Source organism: Zonotrichia leucophrys, chromosome 2, assembly GCF_028769735.1.
Source record: "Zonotrichia leucophrys gambelii isolate GWCS_2022_RI chromosome 2, RI_Zleu_2.0, whole genome shotgun sequence".
Lineage (NCBI taxonomy): Eukaryota > Metazoa > Chordata > Aves > Passeriformes > Passerellidae > Zonotrichia > Zonotrichia leucophrys.
The window spans coordinates 121,313,292-121,340,519 of NC_088171.1; the positions used below are offsets into that span (position 1 = coordinate 121,313,292).

Consider the following 27,228-nt stretch of genomic DNA (forward strand, 5'->3'; position numbering starts at 1 on the left):
TTTACAATAGTGTTATTTTGTGCTAATACAGACGTTTGTATCACTCGATCTCATTAGCAATATTATAAAGAGGGTGGATTAAAATCAGCAAGCCAAACCACCTGCAACATATACTTAAGAGGTTGTCTGCACTTTCTTCTGCAACTTTTTAATCGGAATTTGTGCTCAATCCGAGAGGCAGCGTTGACAAAGTTCCCACAACTTTTCTGAAAACTGGCGGCTACACAGGGGAGAAAGCGCAGCGTCGTGCACTTAAGACACAGGGCTGCAGGCGAGCAGAGGCAGTGGCATGAGTCCTGCACACTCATGTTTGGGAAATCCAAGGGCACGCTCTGGTCCTCATCCTCTGGATCTGGCGAACGGAGGAGCGGGATGCTCCGGCGCCGAGTGGCCGCAGGGTGCCCAGCTACAGGGAGCGGCCGCTGTTATCGCACCGAAGAAAATACTTTCCGTGTGCTGGCACCTGTGAGCTCCTATTTCAGTCGGTGGCGGGTGCGATATCAGTGACCTCTGTACTTGGCAGACAGACCAAGAAGCCATGAGGGTTTTCCTGAGCGGTTTCTCACAGCTCAGCAGAGGATCTCCAGGCACGCGGGCATCGTGCATCCTGCGGTGCCCCGGTGGTTCCTGTGGGCTTCCAGCTTCCCTGTGTCTCTAGCCCCGAGCACGAACCTTCGGCGCCCGTGCGCGTTCTTCTCACCCGCGCTGCGGCACCGCACCCGAGATGGCGCTCCGGCGGGGCGCGGCGCACCCCGGGACTTGTAGTCCGAGGGCGGGCTGGGGCGGGCTGGAGCCGCCGGGAACCGCCGGGACTCCCGCCCCGAGCGGCGCAAAGCACCGGCCGTCCCGTCCCCGTTCCCGTCGGGGACCTCCCCCGGCGGCGGGGCGGAGCGGGGCGGGGGCGGGGGGTCCCGGGAATGCGGGGCGGGATGGGCCGGCCCGGGGGAGGGGCTCGGCAGCCCAGTCCGCCCTATATAGAGGGGCCGAGCGAGCAAGATGTTCACTGCCAGTAGCGGGGCCGCGGGCGGGACGGGGCAGGACGGGGAGGTGGAGGGCAGGCAGGCGGGCAGCACCGTGTCCGGGCTCCGTCCTCGGCGTGTGTGACTGAGGCGGGGCTGCGGGGGTGAGCGGCACGGAGCGGGGGAGCTCGGCGGCGGGACCCCCGTGAGCGGAGCCTCCCTCGGTGCCCGTGGCGGGCGGTCCCGGGCAGCGGCGGCTCCAGGTCGGGGAGCCGGGCGGCGAGCAGGCTCCGTGCCGCCGGCCCTGCGGTCCGGCAGCATGAACATCCTGCTGGAGTTCTTCGTGGTGACTTTCCGAGTGCTGTGGGCGTTCGTGCTGGCCGCGGCCAAGTGGCTGGTGCGGCCCAAAGAGAAAAGTGTGGCGGGGCAGGTGTGCCTGATCACCGGGGCGGGCAGCGGCCTGGGCCGCCTCTTCGCCCTGGAGTTCGCCCGGCGCCGGGCGCTTCTGGTGCTGTGGGACATCAACACGCAGAGCAACGAGGAGACGGCGGGCATGGTGCGGCACATCTACCGGGAGATGGCCGAGCAGGCGGCCGCTGCCGCCCCCGGAGGTAAGCGGCGGGGCTCCCCGCGCTGTCCCCGCCGCTCACCTGCCCGGCCCGGGGCAGAGCGAGCCGGGGCTGCGCGCCCTGCGGCTCCAGCCCGGAGCAGCGCTCACCTGCGGCCGGCCCTGAGAGCGGCTCCGCGCTGCAGACCGCCGGGCGCGGGGGTATCAGACGCCCCGACGGCGCTTGTGCCAGCCAGAGCCGGCCCTGTGAGCGCAGACCTGCTTCGCGGAGCCCCGGACTCCGGCGGCTGCTTTAAAACCTGCGGCTTTTCCTAAAACACGTAGCAGCGATAGTAAATAGCTGACTCCTGGTGTACTGCAATGACACCAAAGTAAATAGAAGTTTTGGTGGTTTGAAATTGTATTTGCTGTTTCTGCTTGAGCTACTTGTTTGAATGTCAAAATATGAGCAAGAACTTTATTGCCCCCCCACCCCTTCTGTTCTCTTATCTGTGTTTTTTAGTGGCTGGAGATGGAGAGAAAGATGTGCTGCCCCATTGCAACTTGCAGGTTTACACGTACACCTGTGATGTGGGCAAAAGAGAGAATGTCTACTTGACAGCTGAGAGGGTCCGCAAGGAGGTTGGCGAGGTGTCTGTCCTGGTTAACAATGCTGGTGTGGTCTCTGGGCACCATCTTCTGGAGTGTCCAGATGAGCTTATTGAGAGGACCATGATGGTTAACTGTCACGCACACTTCTGGGTAACTATGAGCTCCTTTCTACTGTCCTTTTTGGTAATTAATTTTGGGAAATGAACTGCTGTTGCAGAACTCCTGTCTCCTTGAGGTTTGCACTTGTTCTTTTTCATTTGTAGGATCACTGCTTTGGGTATTTCTTGTTTTGAACTGACTGTTCTGTATAACAGGAATGCTGGTATTAAGATTGTTAACAAATCATTTTAAATCAGCTGCATCCTCCTAGAATCCAGAGTTCTAAGTCTTGTGGTCATTTTCTGTAGCTTTGGATATTAAATCCTTTACAAGCAATAATCTCAGAATCTCCTTAAAGGTTGTTACTGCTAATGAATGACTTCTTTCCTCACATACTCTTCTGCCAGCACATTAGCAGCTTTAATATACTGTTTTAATGATCATTACAATAGCAAACTTGCACATTTCAGGGAAAAAAATCTTTAAAACCCCTTGAAAATGTTGTTTGAATTGCCTTAGAGGCAAATTGTTCCTTTTGAAGGCTGGGAGGAAAGGCAAAAAAGATTTCTCAAGAAATCAAGCCAGGAACACTTTTTCAGGAATTCTGTGTATTTATCCTCATAGCTTTCTCTGGAGGCTGCTTGTAGAAGTAAGAAAATCTTAGCTGTGGTTTCTGGGATGGTATTGTCTCCACAACTAGCAGGTGCTAATTAAGGAGAACAAGTATGTGGTCTTACTCTTTTTGTCCATCTAAACCTTGTTTTCCCATGTGGTTTATTTTTAGACCCATAGTGGTGTGGAGTTACATAAATTGGAGTGTTGAAGGAGGGCATGATGCACACTTGGGTTAGCATTAGCTGTCAGACTGAGACCATTGTTAGTATTAAAACTGTTCTTTGATTCCTCAAATAAGGTTATGAAATACACTTGCATAACAATGAAAGGATTAGGCAATCTGAAATATACTTTGACTTAAGGTAAGATCAGTCAAACAAGGTTTTTCATAATACAATTTTATAAAGGGCCTCATCTTCAAAACTTAGAAGGCCTTCACAAGCTAACTTTTTAACATGGAAATGAAATGCTGTTTCATAACCCTAAAGGAGCCCCTTCAAATCTGCACTGTGCAACACTTAATGGCAGAGCAGTCTCTTTCCAATGTATTGTAAAGCTTGCAGAGAGTGCACAGGAGATAGTATGTTTAGAAGCTCTTTTAAAGTCTCAAAGTGTATATTTTAAAGCAGTCTGAGAGGTTCTGAGAATGCTTATGTGACTTCTTATAATTAAGAGTTCTGCGTGTTCCCCTTAATGAAAGTTAAATTGGTGCTTAAGCCAATAGAGATGTGTAGTAGATTTAATGACTGTTATTGATGTGGCTTAAATGTTGAATTGACAGTTTCCAAGAACTCTAAATTATGACATCACCATGAGTTAAAATATGGGAGGATCCTAAATTCTCCAGCTGTTCTTCCTTCAGGCCTAAGTCATACACTTATAAATAACAGTTTCAGAGGTTTCAGAGACCTTTTTAAAGCACTCTGTGTGTTCTAAGTCTCTTACAGTAATAGAAAACTAAACTTAGATTCTAGTATTGCTATGATTGGGTTTCCATAACAGTTCCATTCATCTAGCTCTAAATGTTAGTGTAAAGGGGCTTTAAAAAAAAAATATTCCAAGAAGGTATAGCTATGTCTGGACTGCGGAACTTGAGATTTTGGCTTAAGTTTTAAAGGAGTAGTCAACACCCTTTAGATTTAATTGAGGATCTGTTCATATGTAAACTTCCTGTAGATTCTGTGTCCTGCTTTGCTTTTCTTTTTTTTTTTTTTTTTTTTCTCTGTTGGCAAAACTCTTTTCCTTGTATTCCCCTTCATGGTCCCAGAAAAGATTGGCTGGACCAATAGTGGGTGGACTTCTGTTGAAAGTAATACTACTTAATTCATAAGATATCATCTGAATCAGCTGATTTGAAGCCAACTTTTTTGATGCAAGTCAATGCTGACTTAAATAGAACAATGTGTCTAGATGTGTGAAGTCTTATACAGCTAGTCTTTTCCGTGTCAGCTGAACTGGTGGTCCAAAAGCAAAGCTAATACTCTGGAGCATTATGTAGGCTTTTAAGTATTCTTGCAGGGTGTTTAGTCCAAAAAACTGTAAATGGATTTTGTAAAGACATGGATCTTGCATGTAATACTGCTTCAGTAGTTAAGTGTCTGTACTTTCTGGGGTTTTGGTGTTTGTCTTTTTTTTTTAATGTGGTTTGGGGGAAATTCTTTTTCATCCCTTGATCATTAATCAAGCCTTGATGTGTTTCTACATAAAAACTGAAAATAAGGCTCTAGTACTGTCCCTTGAAACATTTGACATCAGATTAATTGCCTGTTCTCCGTGCAGAATGCAGGTGATCTGATCTTGCTTTTATGCAAGCAGCTACCGTCGAAGGCCCAACTTCTGCAGTAGGCAGTGACATGAAAATCTGTCACTGTTTTGCTGCTGTGACTCCAACTGGGCTGTGCACCATATCACAAGCTGGCAGTCCAGAGAGCCTTAGCAGCATGCAACAGCCTAAACAGATGCTTTCCATTTTGCTGACATGCATGATTTGTGTAATCCTTCCTATGAGTGTTCTATATAAAAATGTCACCACTGCATCATGTAGCAATTTCCACAGCATAAAATCCACTGCAGTATTAAAAACCTGTTATTTCATGCTGTGATAACTTGAATGCTTCTGATATTGAAAACATAGGGACAAAATCCATTCCTGGTTTGAAATAAGCCAGCTTTGGTTTACTATAATTTGCAGATGCATAAAATTGTAGCAGGAGTGTAACACTATCTTTCCTGCCAGTCTATTGCAAGAATAATAACTTACTTGGCTGCACTTGTCAATTATTAGAGCTGAATTTCTACAGACTAGAAATTTTCTTTCTATGATGTGTCAGGATGCAAATTTCAAAAATGCTGTCACAATATAGCTTGGAGCTCTTACTAAATCAGATTTTAGTAAATATAGGAATTGGACTTTTTTCTTGTAGTTTTACAATAAAGCTTAAGTATCAAAAAATACTGTGGTTTGGAGAATGGCACCATATCAAATAAAGCTACAAACTCTTAATTTTGGGACAATTTGAGAGTTTTGTACCTACTCTAACACTTCTTCTGGAAAAATAATCTATTGCTGGATAAGTAAATATTAGTATTGGACATCACTATAATACCTGGGCAATCCTTCTAGTTTTGGTCATGGGGGAAGGGCCAGTGCAGGGTGATGAGCAGGTTCTGAAATTCTGTGACATGAAGATCCTCCTGTACAACAGGTCTTCAGTATTCAGCTCTAAGAGATCAGTGATCTGTGTTTCCCTGTCATGGGGATACTCCAAATATTTCAGCTTAAAGCTTTTTTCCTGGAGTTCTCTTCAACTTACCATAAGGGGGAAGCAAAAGCATTCTGCTCCAGCTCTCTCATATTAAAAAAAAAAAAAAAAAGAAATCCATATAGAGAGTGACTAAGGCCCAGAGTTTAAAGGCTTGTGTACTGCTTTCTTAGTCTGGATTGTTTGTGGTTTTTCATTTATTTACAGCTGCTTGATTTTTTTGAAGATATGCTGGCATCTCTGTAGGAATTGAAGTAATTTTCAGATGGTCTGACATTGGTAGGGGGAGATAAATACTGATTAGAGATGGAAACAGTAATAAGGTGTTTAGGGCATTAATGAAAACCTCTAAAATTTAAATATACCTTAGGAAGATGGTTAATGCAGAGTTAATAAATCAAATACCCATTGATGCAGCTGCTGTACTTATCAGTCTCATTAGACTCACAGGATTGCTAAAGCCTTGGAGGGGCTATAGTTATCTATAATGTATCAGTATTTATGTATTGTTGTCTTCTCTTCAAGCTCCCTGGTGTTAAATAAAGCTCACTTATGCCTATAGTTTGTTTAGTTCAAATACAGAAGTATTACACATAGTGTGGACACAATCTTCTATGGAAGAAAATGCAGCTTATGATATTTGGGTCCATACTCTGATAAGTCTTTTGGCCTCTTGGCATGATTTTTAGTTCTTGCTATCAAATTTAGGATTCTAGCACTGATGATCAAATATAGACAGAATATTCCACTAACAGGCCACCCAGCTATATTTAGTATTTCAGATGAGTGAAGTTAGCTTAAATCTTTTTTTCTTTTTAATGATGCACCCCAAGATGCTTAAGTTCACTTACAAAGTTTAATCTATGTGTTCTTGACTCATTTCTTTGAAAAATGAGCCGGATCAAGTTCAAGCAAAACATTTGTATGTGATCCAAAAAGTATCATCAAAACTAGCTCTTCCCTTGCTCAATTATTCCAACTCCATGCCACCAGTAAATTACCCTGGACAGCACATGTGTTTCATATACTGTGGTAGCATGCTGGGTAGTGAGTATGAAGGAAAAAGCAATCATACTCTTAGCTATGGAAATAGCTGTATTAGTCATACTTAAAACTTATAAGTGCTTTGGTATGGTTCTGCTGTTCATCTGTTTCTGCGTTCATTTCTCAAAAAAAGAGAGGGAATCTATCAAATGAGAAAATACTATCTTCCAGATGCAGGCCCTAGAAAACTACACTTTCCCATTTTATAAAGCAGTGTACTTAGCACAAGTTTTGGAAAATAAAGGGGTGTATATATATTTCTGGAGTTAAGATGGGCACAGTGCTATTGGTTCAGAACTTTCTTCATGGGTTTACTTTATGGTCTATGAGGACTAGCATTGTGTCAAGCACAGTTGTCAGTTACCATCATGCAGTCTTTAATTTTAGATCTTGTATCTTGCAATTTTTGTATATCTGTATCTTAGCTTTGTAATCATGTTTTAGGTATAGTGATCAGTTAAAAAGCATTAATTTTTTTTTAAAGTATTTTTTTTTTTTTATGCAGACACCAACCCAGACCCTTTAATTAGGTGCCGGTATGTTTGAGCTTTGACCATAGCACCACTCTTACACCAGTTTCAGAATAGTAATGGAAGAGGATAAAAATGAGTCTTTTGGCAATGTACTCATCTAAGAGCCAACACACATAACTGAGTGTGTAGGGATGGGGTGCTAGGTAGGTCTTAGTCTTATGCAAAACGCCTCTTCATTTGCCTTGTGTGGGAATCATGAGTTTGAGCATCTATAATTGGGATTCCACAGTGCTGCCCACCAAACTGTAGTTGTTCCACGTTTTTCTCAGCTCTATTCCCTTAGGGCTATTGAGTCTGTTCTGTCCTGGTTCTTCATTGTCTACTGTATCTTGATGATAAATAAGTAGTTACATATCTAGGAGTGTGAAGAGAATAAATTACAGCACTCTTGGTTAGTTAGCAACACTCAGGGCTGTGGGAAAATCATATTGAAGATTTTTTGAATGTGTTACAACACCAGCCTTCCTACGTATACTTTCTGTGCTGGAGCATCTTCCTTGTGTGATGGAGAATGCTGACTTTTTTTGTTCAAATGACAGCTGAATTTGTGCAGTTCCCTTCCCTTTCACCAATGATGTACAGTGTTTGATTTTCATTCCAGTCAGTTAACAGCTCTAAAATGACCTTCCATAATGTTTTCCTTGAACTGCTTCAGTTACACCTAAGCTTTTGTGACAGCTTCTCTCAGACATACTTTGGAATTTAATTTGCCGCACCATTTGAAAGGCACACAGATCTTAGAGTCTCAAGAAATAGAAAATAGAGGTTCTCAGATTGTGACCCATGGAGTATTTGTTGCCTGTAGATTGGTGTCCAAGATGGTAGCACAAGGTGTGATCAGCCATTTACTTCCATTCACTAAACTGTATAAAAATACAGTGAAAACCGTAATGCTTCATAGAAAAGCATTGTGAAAGTTCACTTAAGGAAAGGGAAAGTTGTCCTGAAGAGACCATGCCAAGACTACTTGAAACATATCTGAAGTATTAATAATTAAGTGACTTGCAATTCTACATCCATCTAATATGAAGTTGGAGTTGCAGTATAGTATAGAGGTAAGACACTTGGGAAAATCTCACTCTTTGGTGTCCAGTGACTTTTTCTGAGGCTTGGAGACTTGTCAGCCAACTGTGTGAGTGTTTTCAGGATTGCTAATCTTCTCTGAAGGCATGGTCCTGGATGAGTGATCAGTGTGATGGTTATATTCCTCCTTCTTATGGAACACAGTAGGTCAGCTGAATAAGCAAAAACCTCTGACCTGGCTTTGGTCTGCAATTATGCAGTTACTTGTGAAGGATGTGGGGAGACAGGAAAACCTTGAATGTGACAATGGTCTTTGCCAGTGTGGTGCCTAACCTTGTTACAAGTGGAGAGAGCAGCTCTTCAGTGTTTCAGTGAAATACTCATCTAAAAGGCCATGTGTATGCCTTTCTTGTCCTGTAGAGGTTAGGAGGGCAATGGAGTTTAAAGTTCCATATTTTTCCATCTGCAGGTAACATCCACCTTTATTTTATGAAAGCTGGCTAAGTTAATTTTGTGTCATTATGTTATTTACTTTCTGTAATAACCAAGTGACTGTAGCAGAATTGGAGAAGACAGCTGTGTTCGTGTGCTCAGTGGTGGGGAAAAGCAATCCCAATTATGATGCAGCCGAGTGTCCTGCTAACCCAGTGTTTGCAACACTGCCTAAGACCTTTCTTAACTGATCTGTGTGGGTAAGCAATCCTTTTTCATAGCTCTCAGTGTCATCAATTACTCTGACTAGACAGGCTGAGGAAAGATGAATGTTATGTTTTCTAGCACCATCTCTGTCATTTTAGCACGGCACTTCTTAAATCTTTTCTACTTTTATCCTTATCAGCTGTGAACTATTACTCTCTCCCAATGCTTCTCATGCTTTGATTTCGCTTCCGGGTTTTTTTCTTTGTGGGGAGGAAAGGATTTTGTTATGTACTCTAGTACTAAATCTTTCCACAATTCTCTGTATGTAAAAACCAGTGCCTCACTCACTTGATAAGCCTTGCTCCCTTTGACCTTTGAGGTTTCTGGCTATTGACACTGATGGTAAAACTGAGTTACTGATACCTCTCTGTCGTCTGTGAAAAATGGCAGATGTCCTTCTGCAAAGGCAAGCTGAAGCTGATTTGCATGTGATGCTATGTGCTTTTACCTGTGGTCTTAGACTTCTTCATCTGCTAAAAATTGGTCTTTCAGTCTTTCAAAATGCAGTTACAGTATAGGTGAGTAGGCATAGACTTTGAGATTCATAGAATCTTAGGGGTTGAGAGTTTAGTTTGAAAGCAGATATGTCACAAATGGGGGGAGATTTACATCTGTGCTTACACTTTTGAATGAACACTGTTCTTGTAAATAATTATATTAGTAAAATGATTTATATGTCAGTCAAATTAACACTTGAGTGAGTTATCACAACTGGGATGGGAGGGCATGGTAGGCCAAGATATGCTGGAACAGCTGTGGAGCTGAGGTGACTGCCTTAGTGTGAGCCTTTTGAAATTCAAGTTTGTTTGGCTGTTGAATTCTGCACCTAAATGTGCCCTGGTGCTGGTTGCTTCTGCCATCTGTTTGAACTTGTGTGACAGCTTCTCAAGCACTCCCCTTTTCAGCATTGTTTTGAAAAAGCTCACAAGTGTGTGTTTAAAAGTAACTTGTCCAAAAGTCCTGTTGATCTAAGATGAAACTACAAGACAGCTTTGTGGTGGCAGTCTGTCTTGTGGGACCATCCCTTGAATCTGTATCTTACCTTGCACTAGTTTTTATATGCTGCTGTTAGGGTAAGCTGGTTCAGCTCACTAACTTGTCTGCAGGGCAGGGAGGAAAGCTGCTAATTTTCTTGCCCAAGTTGATTCATTTTTCTGTTTGAAGGCTGGAATCACCTCATCAGCATTTCAGACTTGGAGTAGCCAATGTGTGGGAGAAACAGTGAAGAGGAATAGGATAAAACCACCTAGCTGAAAACCTGCAGCTCTGTGGTTTTATTCAATGAGCCTCTGTGATTATCCTAGTGAAACCTCATCCTTAGAATTTTTTTTTGAGTAGGATTTACATCCTCTAAATAATTAAGTAGTCATGAATGATTCCAGGCTATAACAAATCCTCCTCTGGCATAACAGTCTGAATATAATGACTTGACTTCAAAAGAGATGGCAGTATTTTAATTACAACTGTTAAAAACCCTTAGATAAAGGTAGGCTAGTTTTCTGTACACATCAGATAATGTTGTGTTAACAGCTTTAGCTTGTTTACCTTGAAACAATACTATGATTGCCGTGATCTCTGTGCCTACTGCACTGTTTGACTTCTCTGGAAATCAGTTTTACTAACACAGAATGTGGAAAAAAAGCCCAGGCTGGAGCCATGTTTCAGCTTGTGGGAAATAAGCATAGTTTCCATAGACATGCAAAGGAAGTATTTCTCTCTCTGAAGACTCACCCCCTAAGAAAGTGAGTAGCTTGCTGATGTTTGTTTAAAATGCCTGTGCAAGCAAAATCTTTGAAAATTGCATTAGTTGCTGGTTTAGTCACTGTATTAGCTGGAGTCTTTTGATCATTTTATCCTTTGTTGGCTTATGAAGCAAAAAATTTACCTGCTGAGACTATTTATTTTCTGTACACCCTTTTGTGGAAGGGTGGGGAGAAGTGGGAAACATAAACACCTGGGTTTTTAAAACCTAAAAGCTTCATGCATTTTAGAAATGTTACTTCTTGTTCAGTGAGTTACTTTGTAGGAAGTCATAGTCTTTTAGGGTCTTACTGTTTCCTGAAGAAACGCTGAAGTTAAATCTCTAGTTAAATCTCATCTTCCCTAGATTTCTGTTTCCACTAAGACTGCTATGTAGAAAGAGAAACCTTCCTTCTAGTCTTGTTCCTCTTGTGAGATATTCAGTTGTAGCATAATCACTTTCCTTGTTATGAAGGAAATTATTCAAAACAATGACTTGGGGACTGAGTTGGGCAGGATGAGTAAAGTGACTCAGCTTTCATCTGCCTGCAAGTACTCTAGGAATTGTATTGTTACAGAGGTACTGGCCTTAAGGTATCTATAAAATATGGCAGTCCCTTTCTGCTTAGCCACTTCTTAAAAAGCCTGCTACATAAATCATAAAACATGAATGATGACTTCATATTTTCCGTAAGTGGTTCTGACAGTACTGTTCTCTAGTAATGTTTTGGAAACCTGAAGACTAAAATACCAAGCTTTACTAAATAGTCCAGAAGATGACTAAGCTTATGGCAAGCTGGAGAAAAACGTGGATTTAAAAGTTGGATTCTGTTCTTGTTCACTGAACAAAATATTCTGAGCTCTTATCTAATAGCTTTTTCTAAAATGAATTTGTTATGTGGATTTTTCGCAGACTCATAGGGGCATGTTTTCATTTTTGTCAAGATTATCAAATAGCTGGCAATAAATAACTGCTCTCCAAATGGTTGGACATTTGCTGCAAGCTTGTGCTAATGAAGGTGAGGAACTAATGTGTTTGTTGCACTAATGTCAACATAGCTCTGAAACACTACAAATCCTTTGACACAGCCATTTGTCAGTATATAAACAAAGCAGAATTTCTAGTGACTTGACTTCAGCAGGGCTTAAGCCACCTTTTGTGGAGGAGAGTAGGCAAGTGTTAACTTCCTGTTTTACTTGAGTAGAAAACTCTAAAGTAATTTCAAATTTGACATTTCAATAAACCTATTTTTAGGTCATCTTTACTGATAGATCTGCCTGTGGAAGAATACAAAGTTGGTGCTGCTGCCTACTCAGACTGTAATTTAAATTCCTGAATTTGCAGGAGTATATCTGTGCTGTCACAGCCACCTTGGAGCTCTTTGTTAGTCATGGCTCTGTAGAAAGCTCAAATACTGACCTGGAAGATTTGAGCAGAAGGATTCACTTTCTAAGATGCATTTTACTTTTCAGTGGCTGCCAACTGTGTAATACTTCATTTAAATGAATAGTAATTGTGGTTGGATAGCTATGATAGTCTGAGAGTAGAATGAGATTAATATTTATGGAGAATAAATATTAGCTTGTCTAATAAAATGCCTTTGACCAGGAGGGAAGAGGCCAGCTTTTTGCAAGTGAGTACTTTGAAACCTTCGGTTCTTGTGCTCATTTATGCCCTAAATTTGTGCTGTCTAGAGAAGTCTGCAGGTATACATTTGTTCCATTTTGGTCTAGACTTGCTTGTTTTATGTGTAAGTTGGATCAAACACATAGCTGGGCCTCCAATGGCCCTCTTACTATGCCATCTTTCCTCTATTATTCAGTCTCATCTTCTAGATTACTTTACAACAAATGTCATTGGCAATTTAGGTTTTGCACTTTTACATGACTTAGGCAGAGATGCTCTTTTTCACTGTTCATTGCTAGCTGTCAAGAATCCAGTATGTTTGGATTGGTCTGACCAAGCTTTAAAACCATTAAAATTCAAAGTGCAAAAAATTGTTTGTGAGGGCTCAGAATGTCCTAAAAAAGCTGGCATGGTAGTGTAGTTACTGGAGGACTTCTGGTAGCCAGGGGGACATAATTAGTTTTTGAAAACAGTATGGAACATGTATTTGCTGAACTTGGCTGAAGTATGTTTTTTACTCAAGAAATTCAGCTGGGTGCTCTGCACTGTTTCATTGGGCCCTCCCTCCAGCAGAAGGGGCTTGTGACCAAAGGAGAAGGAGAAATTGAAGAGACACTGTTTCAGATCAAGATAATTTATTACAGGCAAGAAGTGTTGTCAGAGAGATACAGGAGAGATGTAGCAGAGGAGTTGGCATTCTTTCCAGTTGGTTAAGATTCTGAGTGGATAAACTTGCAGTTAACACAGTGATGAAGAGTGCAAGGTCTCTGCTGGCTTCTGAACTTCTTCCTCTGTGAGAGAAAGAGGGAATGGGCTGTTGAACAGGGAATTAGTGTACTTAAGTGGAGAATCACAGAATGGCTGAGGTGGGAAGTGGCCTCTGAGGGTCATCAGGTCCACCTCCCCTGCTCCAGCTGGGCCACCCAGAGCCAGTTGCCCAGGCTTGTGCCCAAACAGTTTTCTGATTCCTCTGAGGATGGAGATTTTCACCATCTCTCTTGGCAACCAGTGAGAATGTGGTTTGTTTCTCGTAGTTGTATGAAATCAAAGACTTGCAGACTCTGGAGGGAAGAAGTCCAAATATATAATCAGTGACTGAAGTGTACTGCTGCATACATTGGAAGCACTTACACATCAGCCAAGCCATATCAGCAAGGTGGATATGGACAAGTTGGTGTGCATTTATGGTTTTGTGTAGGTACAAGCATGTCCTTTAAAGGCAACTAGATGTTTGTGCAAAAATGACTGGTGACATATAGACATTAGAAAGATTGGACACTTTGCAGGACAGGCCTGGCATCTGAGGATGGAAATCATTTAAAAAAGCAGATAAATCTAAAATCTCCTAGAAAAAAAAAAATACAGAAGTTCTTGGGAGCAGAAAGGTGAAAACTGATACCAATAACATAAAGGCTCTGAATTCCATTTGCTGGTATAGTGATAACAAGAGTGGTTCAGCTTGAATACCTCAATTTCTTCATGCCCAGAAACTATATATAGCAGTGACTCCTAAACAGATGTGAAAAGTGTTCTTTAGGAGAAATTAGGGCTGCTTTTGCCTGTGTTCTATGTACCTAAACCCCTGCTCTAGGTTATGGTGCCCAAAAAAATCTAGTTTGATGCAGTGGTGGGGAATGCAGAAAAACTTTACTGAAGAGAACTTGAAGTCTGATTAGTGGCAGAGCACTATAAAGCTTACAGTGACACCTTTTCCACCTTGATGCTCAAGAGGCAAGTTTCTGAAGTCAGAATTGTCTTTCTTAGGTAGTGTTCTTGAGTACTTAACCTACACTTTAGATGAGAGGGAGAGCAAAGCTGTTTTCTGCTCCAGTATGGGGTAAGATCACAGGAAATTAAGTCCTTATAAGGAAGGAGGGGGGACAATGTAGTGATGTGACAAGGCAACAATAATAAAAGTTTCTGTTGCAATGTCCTTCCCTAAGCATTTCTCATATCCCTCTCTCTGTAGACACAGCCTGTTTCAACTAAGCCTTGCTAACAAACTATACAAAAGACAATTTAGTCAAGCAATGTTCAGTTGCCCTAGGCAGAGCATAATTAGTTCTAGTAGTAAAGAGTGGAAATCAATGATTAATGTTTGAGAGATAACTAGTGGTATTAGTTTCCTGTGTGCTTTTTTTGTTTAATAGCATTACTTATCTTATCTTTACTGTCTACCCATTGTAAACAGCTTTGTGGCACTAAGTTCTGATTAAGGAAACTATTTAATTCAGTTTCAGCTTTTGTCTGATAAACTCAACATGAGTTTGCTCCATGTAAAAAAGGAACCACTATGATAACGAAACTCTTCATAGGATAAGTGGTGACTATTGGCTTTGAAGACTGGAGAAATTCTGGAACTGAACCCTCAACAATACAAATGCTAAACAATGTAGTAATGTAAATGTGGGCTGTAGCATAGTTATTCTTCTGCAAATGGTGTGACAGATGCTTATTTCTACTAACAAACTCACTTACAAACTTCCCTAAATAGGATTTAATCTTGTTTTGTACAACTTTAATGCTTCTCAGCTGATTTGATATGTCTGTTGAGAAATGGGGGATTTTGTGTATGTGCATTGGTCATGAGGGTAGAGAAAATTGCTTCCATAAATTAATAATAAATTATAAACCAAGTGAATCAAGTAATAGCTTATGTTTTTACTAATCTAAGGCTTCATGTACTTCAATGCAGTATTTCATGCAGAGTTGGGAGAGAAGTATGCCTATTTCTCAGTAAATTAAAAAAAGTTTTAAATGAATTGATGTTTCTTTTTCATTTGTGACTTAACGTCTTGAGGGTATTTCTTTTATTACCTTCACTTCTTAAACTGAGTAGATTTATCTCTGTCTACTAATGTAGGCTATCCAAGGTATTGGGGAGTGTATGTGTGGCTTTGCTTCTGTGCAACTCGTCATTATAGACTTTTGTTTAAGTCTGTCATGTTCTTTCGTGGGCTCCCGGTTGCACAGCAATTGTAGCATTATTACTGTGCATGTATGTGAAGCATTAACTGCTGGTGCAGTTCAATATTAAAGGAATCCCCGTGGCCCCAAAACAGTGGGTTTTTATGTGAAGGACAAATAAACCTTCAGTGAGAACTTAAAGGTTGTGTTGCCTGCTAGGAGATAAATAACAAAGGGACTTGTTTTGAGATGAAATATTGGAAGGTCTAGCTTTTTTGTTCTGAATGCAGGGCCTGTGCAAGGCACACTTGAGGACTATCCGTGAATAGTTTCCTATTTTGCTTTTAACACAAAAACTCCTGATCCTTTTTGCTTCAAAAGGATCTGGGTAGTCCTATAAAAAAATTCAGAGAAATGTGACTTTATTTTTTAATTCATTACTTTAGGAAGACTGTGTAATTCTGACCTATAGTTCATTATCGTTTCTTGTGAATAGAAACCAAAGAACAAAAATCGTTCTAATTTCCACAGCTATTCAAATATTTACTTAGACAGTGGCTAATTATCCAGAAGGGGCCCAGCAGTTCTTGAAAACAGTCAGTAGAGACATCTGAGGTCCTTTAAAGTACAGCTTTGGTCCCTTGTGTTAGCAAGGTCAACAGTAGTTGTAGACTTCTGTCTGCCTGCTGTATTCAGCCTGTTACTGTCAGAGCCACATCCTTTGTATTGTGTGGTCTCTCTAGTCTTCAACTCACTACTTGGTATTTTCATGTAGTCATAGTGCAGTTACTATTCCCATTTTAAGCTAACACTTCAGAGATGCTTGTAGAAGGATAATTCAGGAAGGATGTGGAGACTATATGGGAAAAGTAATTGAGATGATCGTACAAATGAGAAGTGATTATTCTCAGTTCTCTTTGGAACCAAATAAAAAAGCTAGAAGGAAAGTAAATGGTTAAAGACAGGCTTGCAACTTCATACTTTGCTGCATGAGAATGCATTTTGGATATTACATGCCTAACTTTGATAAATCCTCCTATGAAAGAGTTCTAGGGTATATTTTCAAGGCCTTTTCTTAAACCATTTGATGATGACTTCCCCTGTAATCCTGTAAGCGAGGTTTTAGCCTGTGTTTATAAACTGTATATAAAGGGGTTGTCTTCTGAAAGGAGTTGGGCTATATGACTGTAGCTGAAAATAACTTTAGTGTGTTTACTGATAAGCTTGCCATGGGGGTTTTCTGCCTTTCAGGCACTTTCCTTTCCCTTTCAACATATATAGTGGTGCATTAGTGCAATACCACATAGTTTGGACTACCTTACAGGTAGGTCTGCAGAAAAATTAGAGGTGCTCTTTTTTTGGACCTTGGTGCACTTCTCAATTACTGGAATGGAGCAAGGAGCTGGGGCATGTGGAAATCTCAATTTGGTTCTAGGATGGAGTGGGCACATGCTGTCCTGCACAAGAGTAAGAGAACTTGCAATGCTGTGCTGTAGGCTGTGAAGAAGAATGGGAAGAAAAGACTCTATGTCCATGCTAAAGGAGAAGGAGAGTATAACATGTATTTTAGATTAAAAACTTTTCTTGTCACTGTTAAACTAACAAATTAGCAAATGTGGGGCAGCAAGCTGCTATGCTCTCTGGTACCTTAGTTCCTAGAGATATCTGAATGTGAGTCCTTGTCTAACCACACCAGTTTTGCTTCTTGGATTTGCCTGAATAGTTTTTAATATGAAGATGAAACAATACGTTTACCCAAAAGTGCACTCATTTGTGCTGTTAGGTAGTTGCTCTGGCCATCAGGAATAGCTGTGGCTTGGGAGAAAATGCTTTCTCTGTTATACCAGTACACCACTGTTGTGTATAACTAGTGATGTGAAAACTCACCTCCTTTGATATTCAAAAGAATAACCATGCTCCTTACCTGAAGGAATTGTGTGGAAAATGAGCTTTGGCATAGACTTAGGCATAAAGATACTTCAACCTTACAGTAATACAGCTTGTTTATGCCATTAAAATAGTTTAGAAAGGCTGTTGAGAGAAGGCAGAAAGTATGAAGAAATGTACTGTATTGAAAAAGAGAAACCTAAAGGACCTTATGTGTTGGTACCTGTTTGTTTCTTTCTTTGCTATAAAGGCGACTCTCTAAACATGAGGCAGCACATACTTTTCTACTTTGGTGTGCTTTCTGCATTCAGAATCCATTGTTTTGAGCTGCATACAGCTAACATTGTTTTCTGTGGATGCTTGCTTTCTTCTTTAAAAATAATTAATCCAAAATTTAATTAAAAAAATCACTTTCCCAAACACAGTATTTCTTCATATTCTCATTTGCTGTATTTAGACTAATTTGTCTTGACATTGCAGCTGTGCTGCTCTTTGTGTTTCACAATCTTTGGAGTTTTGTTTCATTAAGAATGGAACTAAAGAATTTGGGGAAGGGGAGGGAAGAAGTGCTAGACTGTTAGAAGTTAATTTGCCGTAAACCAAAATGTTGAGAACAGATTACGAAAGCTATGAAGTGACATGTAAATGCTTGTTCAGTTTCACACTTGTGAGAAATAAGTCATTTAAGCTGTGTGCACATGAAATAGAAGTTTGGTTACAGCTACTGGGAATAGTTTGGTCTTACTGGTATATTCAAAAGCATAGAGGAACATGCTCACAAGATTAGAAATTGATCTCTAGGTTCCAAAAAACTTAAAGGCTGAGCTAGTTTAAAAAATTAGCTCTACTCTGTTCACAACAGCTGTATACATTCTGTCTCTCCTACCTAGTTTCTATCTATCTAAAGTATACTGCAGGTTAGAAAATTCATTTTCCCACTATGCTTTTGGGGTTTGCTTTTTGATTTTGGCTTTTGTTGGGATTTTTTTCCCCTTAAAAAAAGAAAAAGGTAATTTTGGATGAAGAAGATGCTTAACTTGCATTTCTCAATGTTGAACACTTGCATAACTTCCCTGACTGTTCGCCCTGATGCATCACAATTCGTTTCATCCTCTATATTCTACTTACTGTTTTCTCCTCAGTGTTGAGAACTGTGGTGTGTTTGTCATGAATAAATGACCCAGCTCTGACTTTAAATACTTCTGTGTTTTGGTTAAATGTCTTCCTGTGCAGCTGTGAGAGGTAAAACTGAAGCTTTGAGGATCAAACCAGAAGGCAGATAGTTCAATTAAACCAGTTGACTTGATTTGAATTATTTTGGGGACCTGGTTCATGACCTCTAATGCCATGGACAAAACCCATCTTTTGCTTGGTGTCTTCTAATTTTTTTTTTTAAATGGAGGATTAGCATGTCCATGCATCACCTCAGAAGACTAATGTGGTCTGTGTACCTGTTCAGACAAGCTCCAGATGGGAAGGCCACCCAGGAGGCATCTTGCCCGAAACCAGTCATACTCTTAACTAGTTTGTCAGCAGCACAACAAGCACACAGAAGACTTCAGGTCTGGTAGGCAGATGTAGTTGAAGCTGAAAGAAACTAGAAACAAGAAACTAGGTTGATCTGGTTTATGTAATGGGTAGAAAAACTGGGAATCAGAGTATGGAGGAAGTTGCTTTGATCAAGGACGTGTGTGGTGCCAGAAGCTCAGTAAGAACACTGATTTATTTAGGGATTGCTTATACTACGAAAGAATAACTTCACTTTGGGATTGTTTTTCCCAGCGAGAGGAGGCTGGGAGGAGCAGTGGGCAAGCATTTACTCTGAGCCTGGAAATGCATCCCCCGGTAGGGTGTGTCTGCCTCTGACAGTGCTTGTTTTCAAGTGCTGACTCCCAGCTGCTGCAGATGGCTGGAGAATGGCAGCAATCGAGATGGCTTTCTCTAACATCCATTTACTGGAGATGCTGATAGTGGACTGCTAAGTTTTCTACGTATGATAGTTATACTATCTTTATAGACTCCCTTAACTTCAGATTTTAAGTGGATTTTTGGGATAATATGCCATGACAAAGTGTAGGGCTTGATCTGAACAGGCTGTCTCAGAACACTGAGGTCCCATGCAAAGATTTCCATGCATTTCTAATTGTCTTTAAAGCAGAGGAGTTGTGGGGTTTTTCCAATTGAGCCATAAATGGCTTTTAAGAGGTGACTTAGGGGAAGTGGCTCTAGTTCTGCTGCTGGGAGTTGTTCAAGTCTGCACTTGAGATGCTGAAGACGTCACCCAAAAGTGTCCTCAACAAGCTGTATTTTTCATGTGCCAATTTCATCTGGTTGAAAATGGATTACTCTAGCCACAAGCTCTGAAAACTCAATTTTTATAATCTTTATGCTTTGACATAGTATAGCATAGTTGAATGGGCTTTCTGAAATTTACTAGTCTGGTTATTTTGCATATTTATATATATATATATATACACACATATATGACTTTGGAAATTCTCTTCCTCAGCCAAGCTAAACATAGACACTTAAAGACACATAGTTCACCATATTAAAAACAACAGAAAAAAAGGAGAAGAAAAAGCAGCGCCATAGCAAAGATAATTGGTGCACTTGTCTGTTCATCTCTTGGAAGACAATACTGACTCATGCCTTGAAAGTAGTAGAAAAAAAATCTGTCACTACTTCTTTCCCTTCTTTCCCTACCCCAAGACAAGCTTCAAGGCCCCTTTTCTGTAGTTGCTGTGGTTTGCAGCCAGAACTTCAGTCTGCATTATCAAGCTTTCTGGCAATGTGAGGTGGCAATCAGTCATTCCAATGTGATGTGGACAGATAGCTGAGACATAAGTGGAAAGTGCTGATGAAGCTGACAAATGTTGGGGAGTGGAGTAAATGGTTTAGCAGGACTGAGCTGGGAGTGTGGATGTGGTGCAGGGATAGCACAGAGGATCAGGGCTGGCATACACACTGATGGTGTTGCAGTGTGCAAGGCAGGCTGCAAAGAAAGAGCGCTCTGTAAAACTTCAGTGCTGTGCAAGCGAAGCCTCTTTTTTGGGTGGCCATGCCCGATGATGACTCGGCTTTGTTGCCATGCAACATGGGAAGAGAGGCTGAAACTTTGTGTGCCTGGCACAGATTAGTTTAACAGCAAACTGAATTCTTGTCAGAGGCTCTCTGTAAGAGGTTTAGAGTTCCCTGCCATGAGGAAAGAAACAAACACAAGGCAGCTTGCTCTCAGATTATTTTTTTATAATTAGCTTTGTTATGTAGTTATGACAGAATCTAGGAGTTGTATGAATCAACAGTAGAAAAGGCAAGGAGTCAGGAGGTCTGTTAATCTTCTATCATCTGCCAGCTGTCCAGTGAAAACACTCTTTTGTGTGGTGTTAGGAGGTCTGGATTAGTCATTTAACACCTGCAGGCAAAAATGTTGTACAAGAACATGTGAAAATCATTAGAGCAAAACTGTCCTGACGTCTGTGATTGGAAAATGCAGACAGCATAAGAATGGAATTAGATGGATTCAGCTGTAGTTTGCATGTCTTTTTAAGAATGCAGCTGACAAGGCTCAGACCAACAATTAAGCAAGTAGGAAATACTTAAGGGGCATTTGCATTCTCTGAGTTTGGATAAAAATTACATGGGAAGAGTTGGTTTTTGGGAGTATAAAGCATTCATGGTATTGAGTGAGTTGGAATAAATTAGTAGCTCTGTCACTAATAGATTAACATATTAACTAGGCATGTTTGTGATTAAAAAGCATTGTCTGAAGTTCTTGGGCAATTTAGAAGTGATCTCGTATAGTACACTGACACCCTAAAAGCTGAAGTACATCATAACTACACTTACCATTTTACTGCTTCATTGATTTTTGTTGTAAATATGGTGCCCTGCTTAATAATTATTTTTAATGGGGAAGTGTTGAGTCAGCTTCAGAAAAGAGATGACAAAGATAGGTATTTTGGTAGGGGTGATCTTCCAGCAAGTACCTTCAATGTGTGTTGCTTAAAACTTAATTTTTTTAAGGGGTTAACTCTGACTCAGGTTTTTAAACAGAAACAAACTTTGTTATAACCAAAGTATAAAAATTGGAGGTTAAAATTAAAGTTTCATCTTGAGACTTGCTTTGAGTTTATTTCATTTTTAAACTTTTAAGGAATTAGTAACGCAAATGTATATCTTGTCTTTTTAGCTATAGCAGTGCTATAGATATTAATAAAGATGGGAAGTAATTTAAACTAGCAGATATTGGCTCTATTGTAGGTAAAAAGTAACAACAGCAAAAACTCCACCTGTAGCATTTCTTTTAATATAAAGGTCCTAAGGCAGTAAGTTACTTGGATAAAATTAGCAATATCTAACTTAAAAAACACTGTCAATAATTAGAACTGATAATTGGTACTGGTCTCAACAGAGATGTGCTGGATGGTGTAATTAAACACTTTGCATTTCATTTTCTGTCTTTTAAAAAATGTGGCTTCCATTTTAAGGTCAAATTATCTCCTTCTGATAACTAGTCTCTTCTAGTAAAATAAACACGTCTGAGCTCAGTTGATCCTTTAACCTTAGGATTTCTGCAGATATAATCCTTGCTGTCTGGATTCACAAACAAGCTGTAGGTTTTCTGTTAGCATTTTTGACAAACTCAAGTTCAAAACCTGTAAAATGATTGTATTTCTATATTCTTGATAATAAACTGAGAGTTTCTGAGAACTCATTGCTAGTGTAACTTCATGAAGTGGGGTTTTTTTCCTTATGTTGCTTATGTGTACTTTGTTTTTTGTTGTTTTCTTTTTGTAGACCACTAAAGCATTCCTTCCCAAGATGCTGGAAATGAACCATGGACACATTGTGACAGTTGCAAGTTCCTTGGGGCTATTCAGTACTGCTGGAGTGGAGGTTTGTTAGACTATAATGAACAAAAAGTTTGGCATTTTTTTCCAAAGATATTTAAATATTATCAGCTAGAGGAAGTAAGGTCAAATCTTCAAAGATACTTGGAGATTATGGTGCTGAGTACCATATCAACACATGGCTCCCTGTGAGTGGGAGCCACAGGACTTGGGCAGGCATTGCATTCATTTACTTGGATGGTGGAGTTGGTCCTGAGAGCAAAATCCTAGGATGGCTGGGGCTTTCAGAATGCCAGGTTATCTTTGAATTACCTGATGAATTTAGGAGCTTGAAAGGAACCATTTAGCCTATTCCTGTCAAGATATGCAGTGCTAAGCTTGAAGCCAAAGGCAAGGGCTTTCAAAAGTAACTTTTCTTGTTTCTGTGGGGAAATGACTGCAAAAGTTCTAGAATGTATGGCTCACCTGCTTCACTAGCAGGTGTTTGAAAACTCCAGTTTGTGAGACTTGTCTGGTGCATAAAAATAAGTTAGGACTACAGCTTGTCATTTTTTAAAGTCATTAGTACAAATGCAAGTGTGAACAAAAAGCATTCAGTTAGTGAAAATTAATTAAGGTGTCTAAAATAATAATAGTCTTATTACCCCATAAGTGTAGGCTTCTTTGCATACAGGTAAGGCTCAATCCAGGACCTTAAACTGCAGTGTTTCATAACCTAAATGAAGGAAGATGGTGTAACTTTGGGCTTTTTAGAGTGTTTACTGTCTTGAGAAAGTTACAAGTAATTTCCTAAACTGGGTGTGACCACCAACAGAGATGGACACATCCAACTGAAAACACACTAAGTTCAGCAACAATAAAAAGTTATTGCATAGACAGCAGTAGTGGTTTTGTGCATCTCATAGAAAAACTCAAATCTTGGTTGCATCTTCTGTTGAAACTAACCTTAAAAGTAACACTTTTAAGATTTTTACACCTATGCCCTGCCAACTCTTCAAGCTTTTTCAAATCTGGCCCAAGGTAGTATTAGGTATCTCAGTCCTTTGTTGCAGCATTTATTATTAAGCAAACTGGTAATTGGAGTAACTTGTCATGTGAGCCTGCCTGATTCAAAGACTTGAATCCAAGGTAATATCCTCCTACATTCAGCTTTCCTGCTTTCATGATTCTGTGCTAATTACCTCAAAAGTAAAGTGATAAATGAGTTGATGTGGCGCTCTATTCAGTGGGTGTCTTTTTGTTGTTGCTTTCAAAATCTGTGCAGAATCACCTCAGGTATGCTGGCTTTGAACATCATTCATATTTGTCCCTTTTTTTTTCCTCTGCTTCGTTCCTTGCCAACACAGGATTATTGTGCCAGCAAATTTGGAGCTGTAGGCTTCCATGAGTCTTTGAGCCATGAATTGAAGGCTGCTGAAAAGGATGGAATTAAAACTACTTTAGTCTGCCCTTATCTTGTAGATACAGGAATGTTTAGAGGGTGCAGGATCAGGTGAGTAGAATTCTCCTTCTGCTCTGTGCTTGTAGTGCCAAAAAGTATTAAAAGATAACTCAAGTGGTACCATAAAAATATTAAATATTACATCTGCTTTAGTGTATGTTAGTGTTAGACTCAAAAAGAGACTTTCTGAATTCACTGTCTTCTGTCCTTTTGTACACAGACAATGCAAGTTTTGAGCTATAGTCTTTGTAACTTAACAGTGAATATAAACAAGTTCCAATAAATTGAGTTAATGAACTGTTCACTGGGGTCTATAGTCCTTTGGGTATCATATTAATCTGTCCTAATCAAATGTTCCAGAAAAGAAATTGAGCCTTTCCTTCCACCCTTGAAACCTGAGTACTGTGTGAAACAGGCTATGAGAGCCATCCTTACAGACCAGCCAATGATCTGCACACCTCGCCTCATGTACATGGTCACCTTCATGAAAAGGTAAGAACTGAAGTGCCAGTTATTTGGCAATGCAATCACAAAATTCCTGAGCATGTCCAGTTTCATGATACAAACACCCTCCCACCCACACAAGCCATAGGTGCCATTTTGCTAGAATTCATAAGTCTCTGTTGGCTTGCAAGCTTGTAGGTTGCTTGCTTGGGAAGCTTCATTTAACCAAGGTCCTGTGTATCTATGCATCTTTGTTTTAACCTTCTTGCATCTTCCATCCTCCTTGGATTCCTATTTTCTTTTTAACAGACTATTAATTCCACTGTTTGAGTTCCTCTTTAGAAATGGGGCATGAGGCAGCTCTCAGCAGAGGAATGTCTAGCTGCTTGTTTCTAGAACAAGTGTGTGAGGAGGCCCTTCCTACCTGCAGATTCTTCAGAACTTGCACAGATATAGTAGATAAACTGAAAATTGGTACTTTCAGAACTAATTTTCAGAGTCTTAAGTTTGGCAAAAGGTCTATTTAAAGGAATTACTTCTTTCATTCTAACACACTGCAGTTTTAGAATGAAAACTGTTTTAATCTGTAACCAGGCTAACATTTCAGTGATGCCAGATAATGCAGGAGCTGCTTCAATTCCTGTGATATAACATCACTTGAATTCTAGTTTATGGAGAACAGCTTCACAGGCATCTGTGTTTTGTTTTAAATCTGTAGTGTGTGGGAGGAACATATAAAATATAGTATTGTATTATTTTATTTCTGCAAGTGATGATTGAAACTGAGCACCTTGGTGTTTTTTATTCCACTTACAAGGTGGTTATTCTCCTCTGGCTCTAGTGTCTCTTGGTGGACAGAGTCACCAAAAAATAGAGGTATATTGACTGCTCATCTCTTTCCTGGAAGAGAGATGTATGTGTCTATTGTGACACCAAATGAAGGCCACTGTCAGTATATTTAAGAACTAACTCCTTCACCCAAAAGCTCAGAGGGTGCTTCAGTGCTTCCTGCACAGGCGATGCCTTACAGCAGCAGCAGCCACATCAAAAGCCCTTTGGGTTTTCTTGGTTCAACACTTCAGCTTCCAACAGGGAGATCAAAGCTTCTGCATAATCTGTGCCCCAGGCAGCAGCCTTTAGATCAAAGGCCCTCCAGTCACTGCACAAGCAGTGCTGCTGGCACTGGAGACACCTGTACCAGTGACATCTACTTCTTGGTGCTTCAGTGGTCATCACTCCTAATGGCTGGAACTGTACTGCTTGCCACTGAACAAGTGCCTGCTGCTATTCCCAGGGCCTGAGGAATCCCATTTTATTCTTTCACTAGAGCCCCTGAGTATTACACTTGAAATAAAAACAATATTTTGTTCATGTGGGAACAAGGGGAGGATCTGTAGCCAGGTATCCATCGCATAATGACCTCTTGGAATTTTATCTGGAGGGGGGGAAGGAAATTGCTCTTTACTTTGGACCTTTCTTCTTGAGGATGGATGATTGAGTTTAGAATATAAATCAAGGTAACAACAAGACATCTGGTGATCAAAGAATGGCATTAACTAACACTAATCCCACATTAAAGAATATCTTCGATGTCTGATGACCTCTGCTGATGTGGCTTTTAGCAGATGCCTTGCTTTTACCAGGCCTTCTGTAATGCCCTTGCCCCCCTATCCCCCCTGCCCCCGTTCTTTAAAACAAGCTATCACACTTGTGAAGAAACAGAAAATCTGGTCTAAGATGGAAGCATGTGAATAAACAGCTTCTTTCTCCTTTCTACTTGCCTGTATGATTGGGACTCTAGAATTTTAGTTCTCTCTGAAAGTATCCCTGTGAAATAAAAATCCCTTAAGTCTTTTAAGAAGAATTTCCAATAGGTATTACATTGTTTTTAGGGAGACCAAGTACATAGTTCGTGTAAACACATGTACTTAAAAGTGTGGTTTTAAGTACATGCAGAGTACATACATACATACAAAAAAGCAGAGGTTTTGTCTCATGCTGTCTTCTAACAAATCTATAACCTCTTTTTTCCAGTATTCTGCCATTTGAAGCTGTGGTATGCATGTATCGATTTTTGGGAGCAGACAAGTGTATGTATCCTTTCATCGCTCAACGGAAACAGGCTACAAACAACAATGAAGCAAAAAATGGAATCTAACACTTTTGGATGGACTAACATTTATAGGTGAATGCAATAATGTTACATGACTGAATTGCAAAGTGCACTTGCATCTAACAGATGCAAATGTCAACATCTTACTGTGGCATTCTCTTGGGTCCTAAACCTGTGTATTGAACTCTAAAAATCAATGGATTTTTATATACTGTAAATAAAACTGACTAGAGTACTTGGGAAATGTGATAGGTAACTCAAATGAATTTACAATGTAGCTGCCACCATTGTCCTTTAGAATATCACTGTATGTACAGTAAACTAGTCATACTACTTGTTGTAGGGATGCACTGTGTGATATCTCCTCCTTAGTCCGCTAAGGCTTCTAAGAGCTGTCTCCAGCCAGAAGATGGAATGCTTCAGAAGTGGTTTGACTTTCCTTACGTTACTTAGGAAGGGAGGGAAGTCTTGCAATTTAAGCTACTGCTCATGATCTTATAGCAAATTCAAGGACAATTTCTGAATGCATCTCTCCACTCGTTCACCCACGTTCTCTAAAGGACACATGGCCAAATTGTGGTGTAATTCTCTTTTGTTGCAACTGTGTGTGTTCTATTTAAACAAAGATGAAAAGAAATTTGTAAATCTCTGCCGATTCAAAGGCAAATGAATGTCTTACATACTGTCAAAGCAAACTTGTACTGGGCATCTGGTTTTTTTTAGGAATGCAGTCAGTGATTTCATTTGACTTTTTTTCCAAGTTGACTTAATTTGAAATATGCTGTGTTCCATTTCCCTCTATATGTCAGAGTCCAATTTACTATTATGGACTACATGTTTCATTTCTTCTTCCTCATTCTTACTTCTGACAGAGTTCCCCCACCCCCCCAAGGAAACTGTTGTGTTGAATTCTCTAACTGGACTTGTGCCTAAAAGACAAAGCAACTCAGCTGAGATACAAACTGTTTATGTAAGTGCTGGTCATATGCCAATTATTAGCAAAGGAAAAATAGAATAATGCCTGATGCAACTCTACATTCAGAATATGAAAGGGTGTAAAGATTTTTTTTGAGTTGTACTCACATTGTAGAACAGCAAATGACATTTTTACAGTATTTTTTGTAAAGCGAACAATTTTGTGCCTTGAATTTGGTAATCTGTATTAGTGAAGCATTGTAAAAGTGAAATTCTACCTCTGTATCTTAATGTATACCATCCACTTGTAAACTACTATCAGAAAAATTGTGATTACTTTTTTTAGAATGTCTTGTCAAATAGTGACCAATGCCTGTGGTTATTAAAGTGAGCCACTTTTTCCTTAAA

General features: G+C 40.3%; 1 protein-coding gene across 1 annotated transcript; it reads left to right on the forward strand.

Moving 5' to 3' along the window:
• The first annotated feature begins 1,119 nt into the window (after window positions 1-1,119).
• RDH10 (retinol dehydrogenase 10) lies at window positions 1,120-27,228 on the forward strand. The gene is made up of 6 exons (XM_064706226.1): window positions 1,120-1,570; window positions 2,030-2,268; window positions 21,855-21,953; window positions 23,254-23,399; window positions 23,709-23,840; window positions 25,827-27,228. Exons 1-6 carry the CDS (start codon window positions 1,279-1,281, stop codon window positions 25,948-25,950), a joined length of 1,032 nt encoding a protein of 343 aa, XP_064562296.1. The 5' UTR covers window positions 1,120-1,278; the 3' UTR covers window positions 25,951-27,228.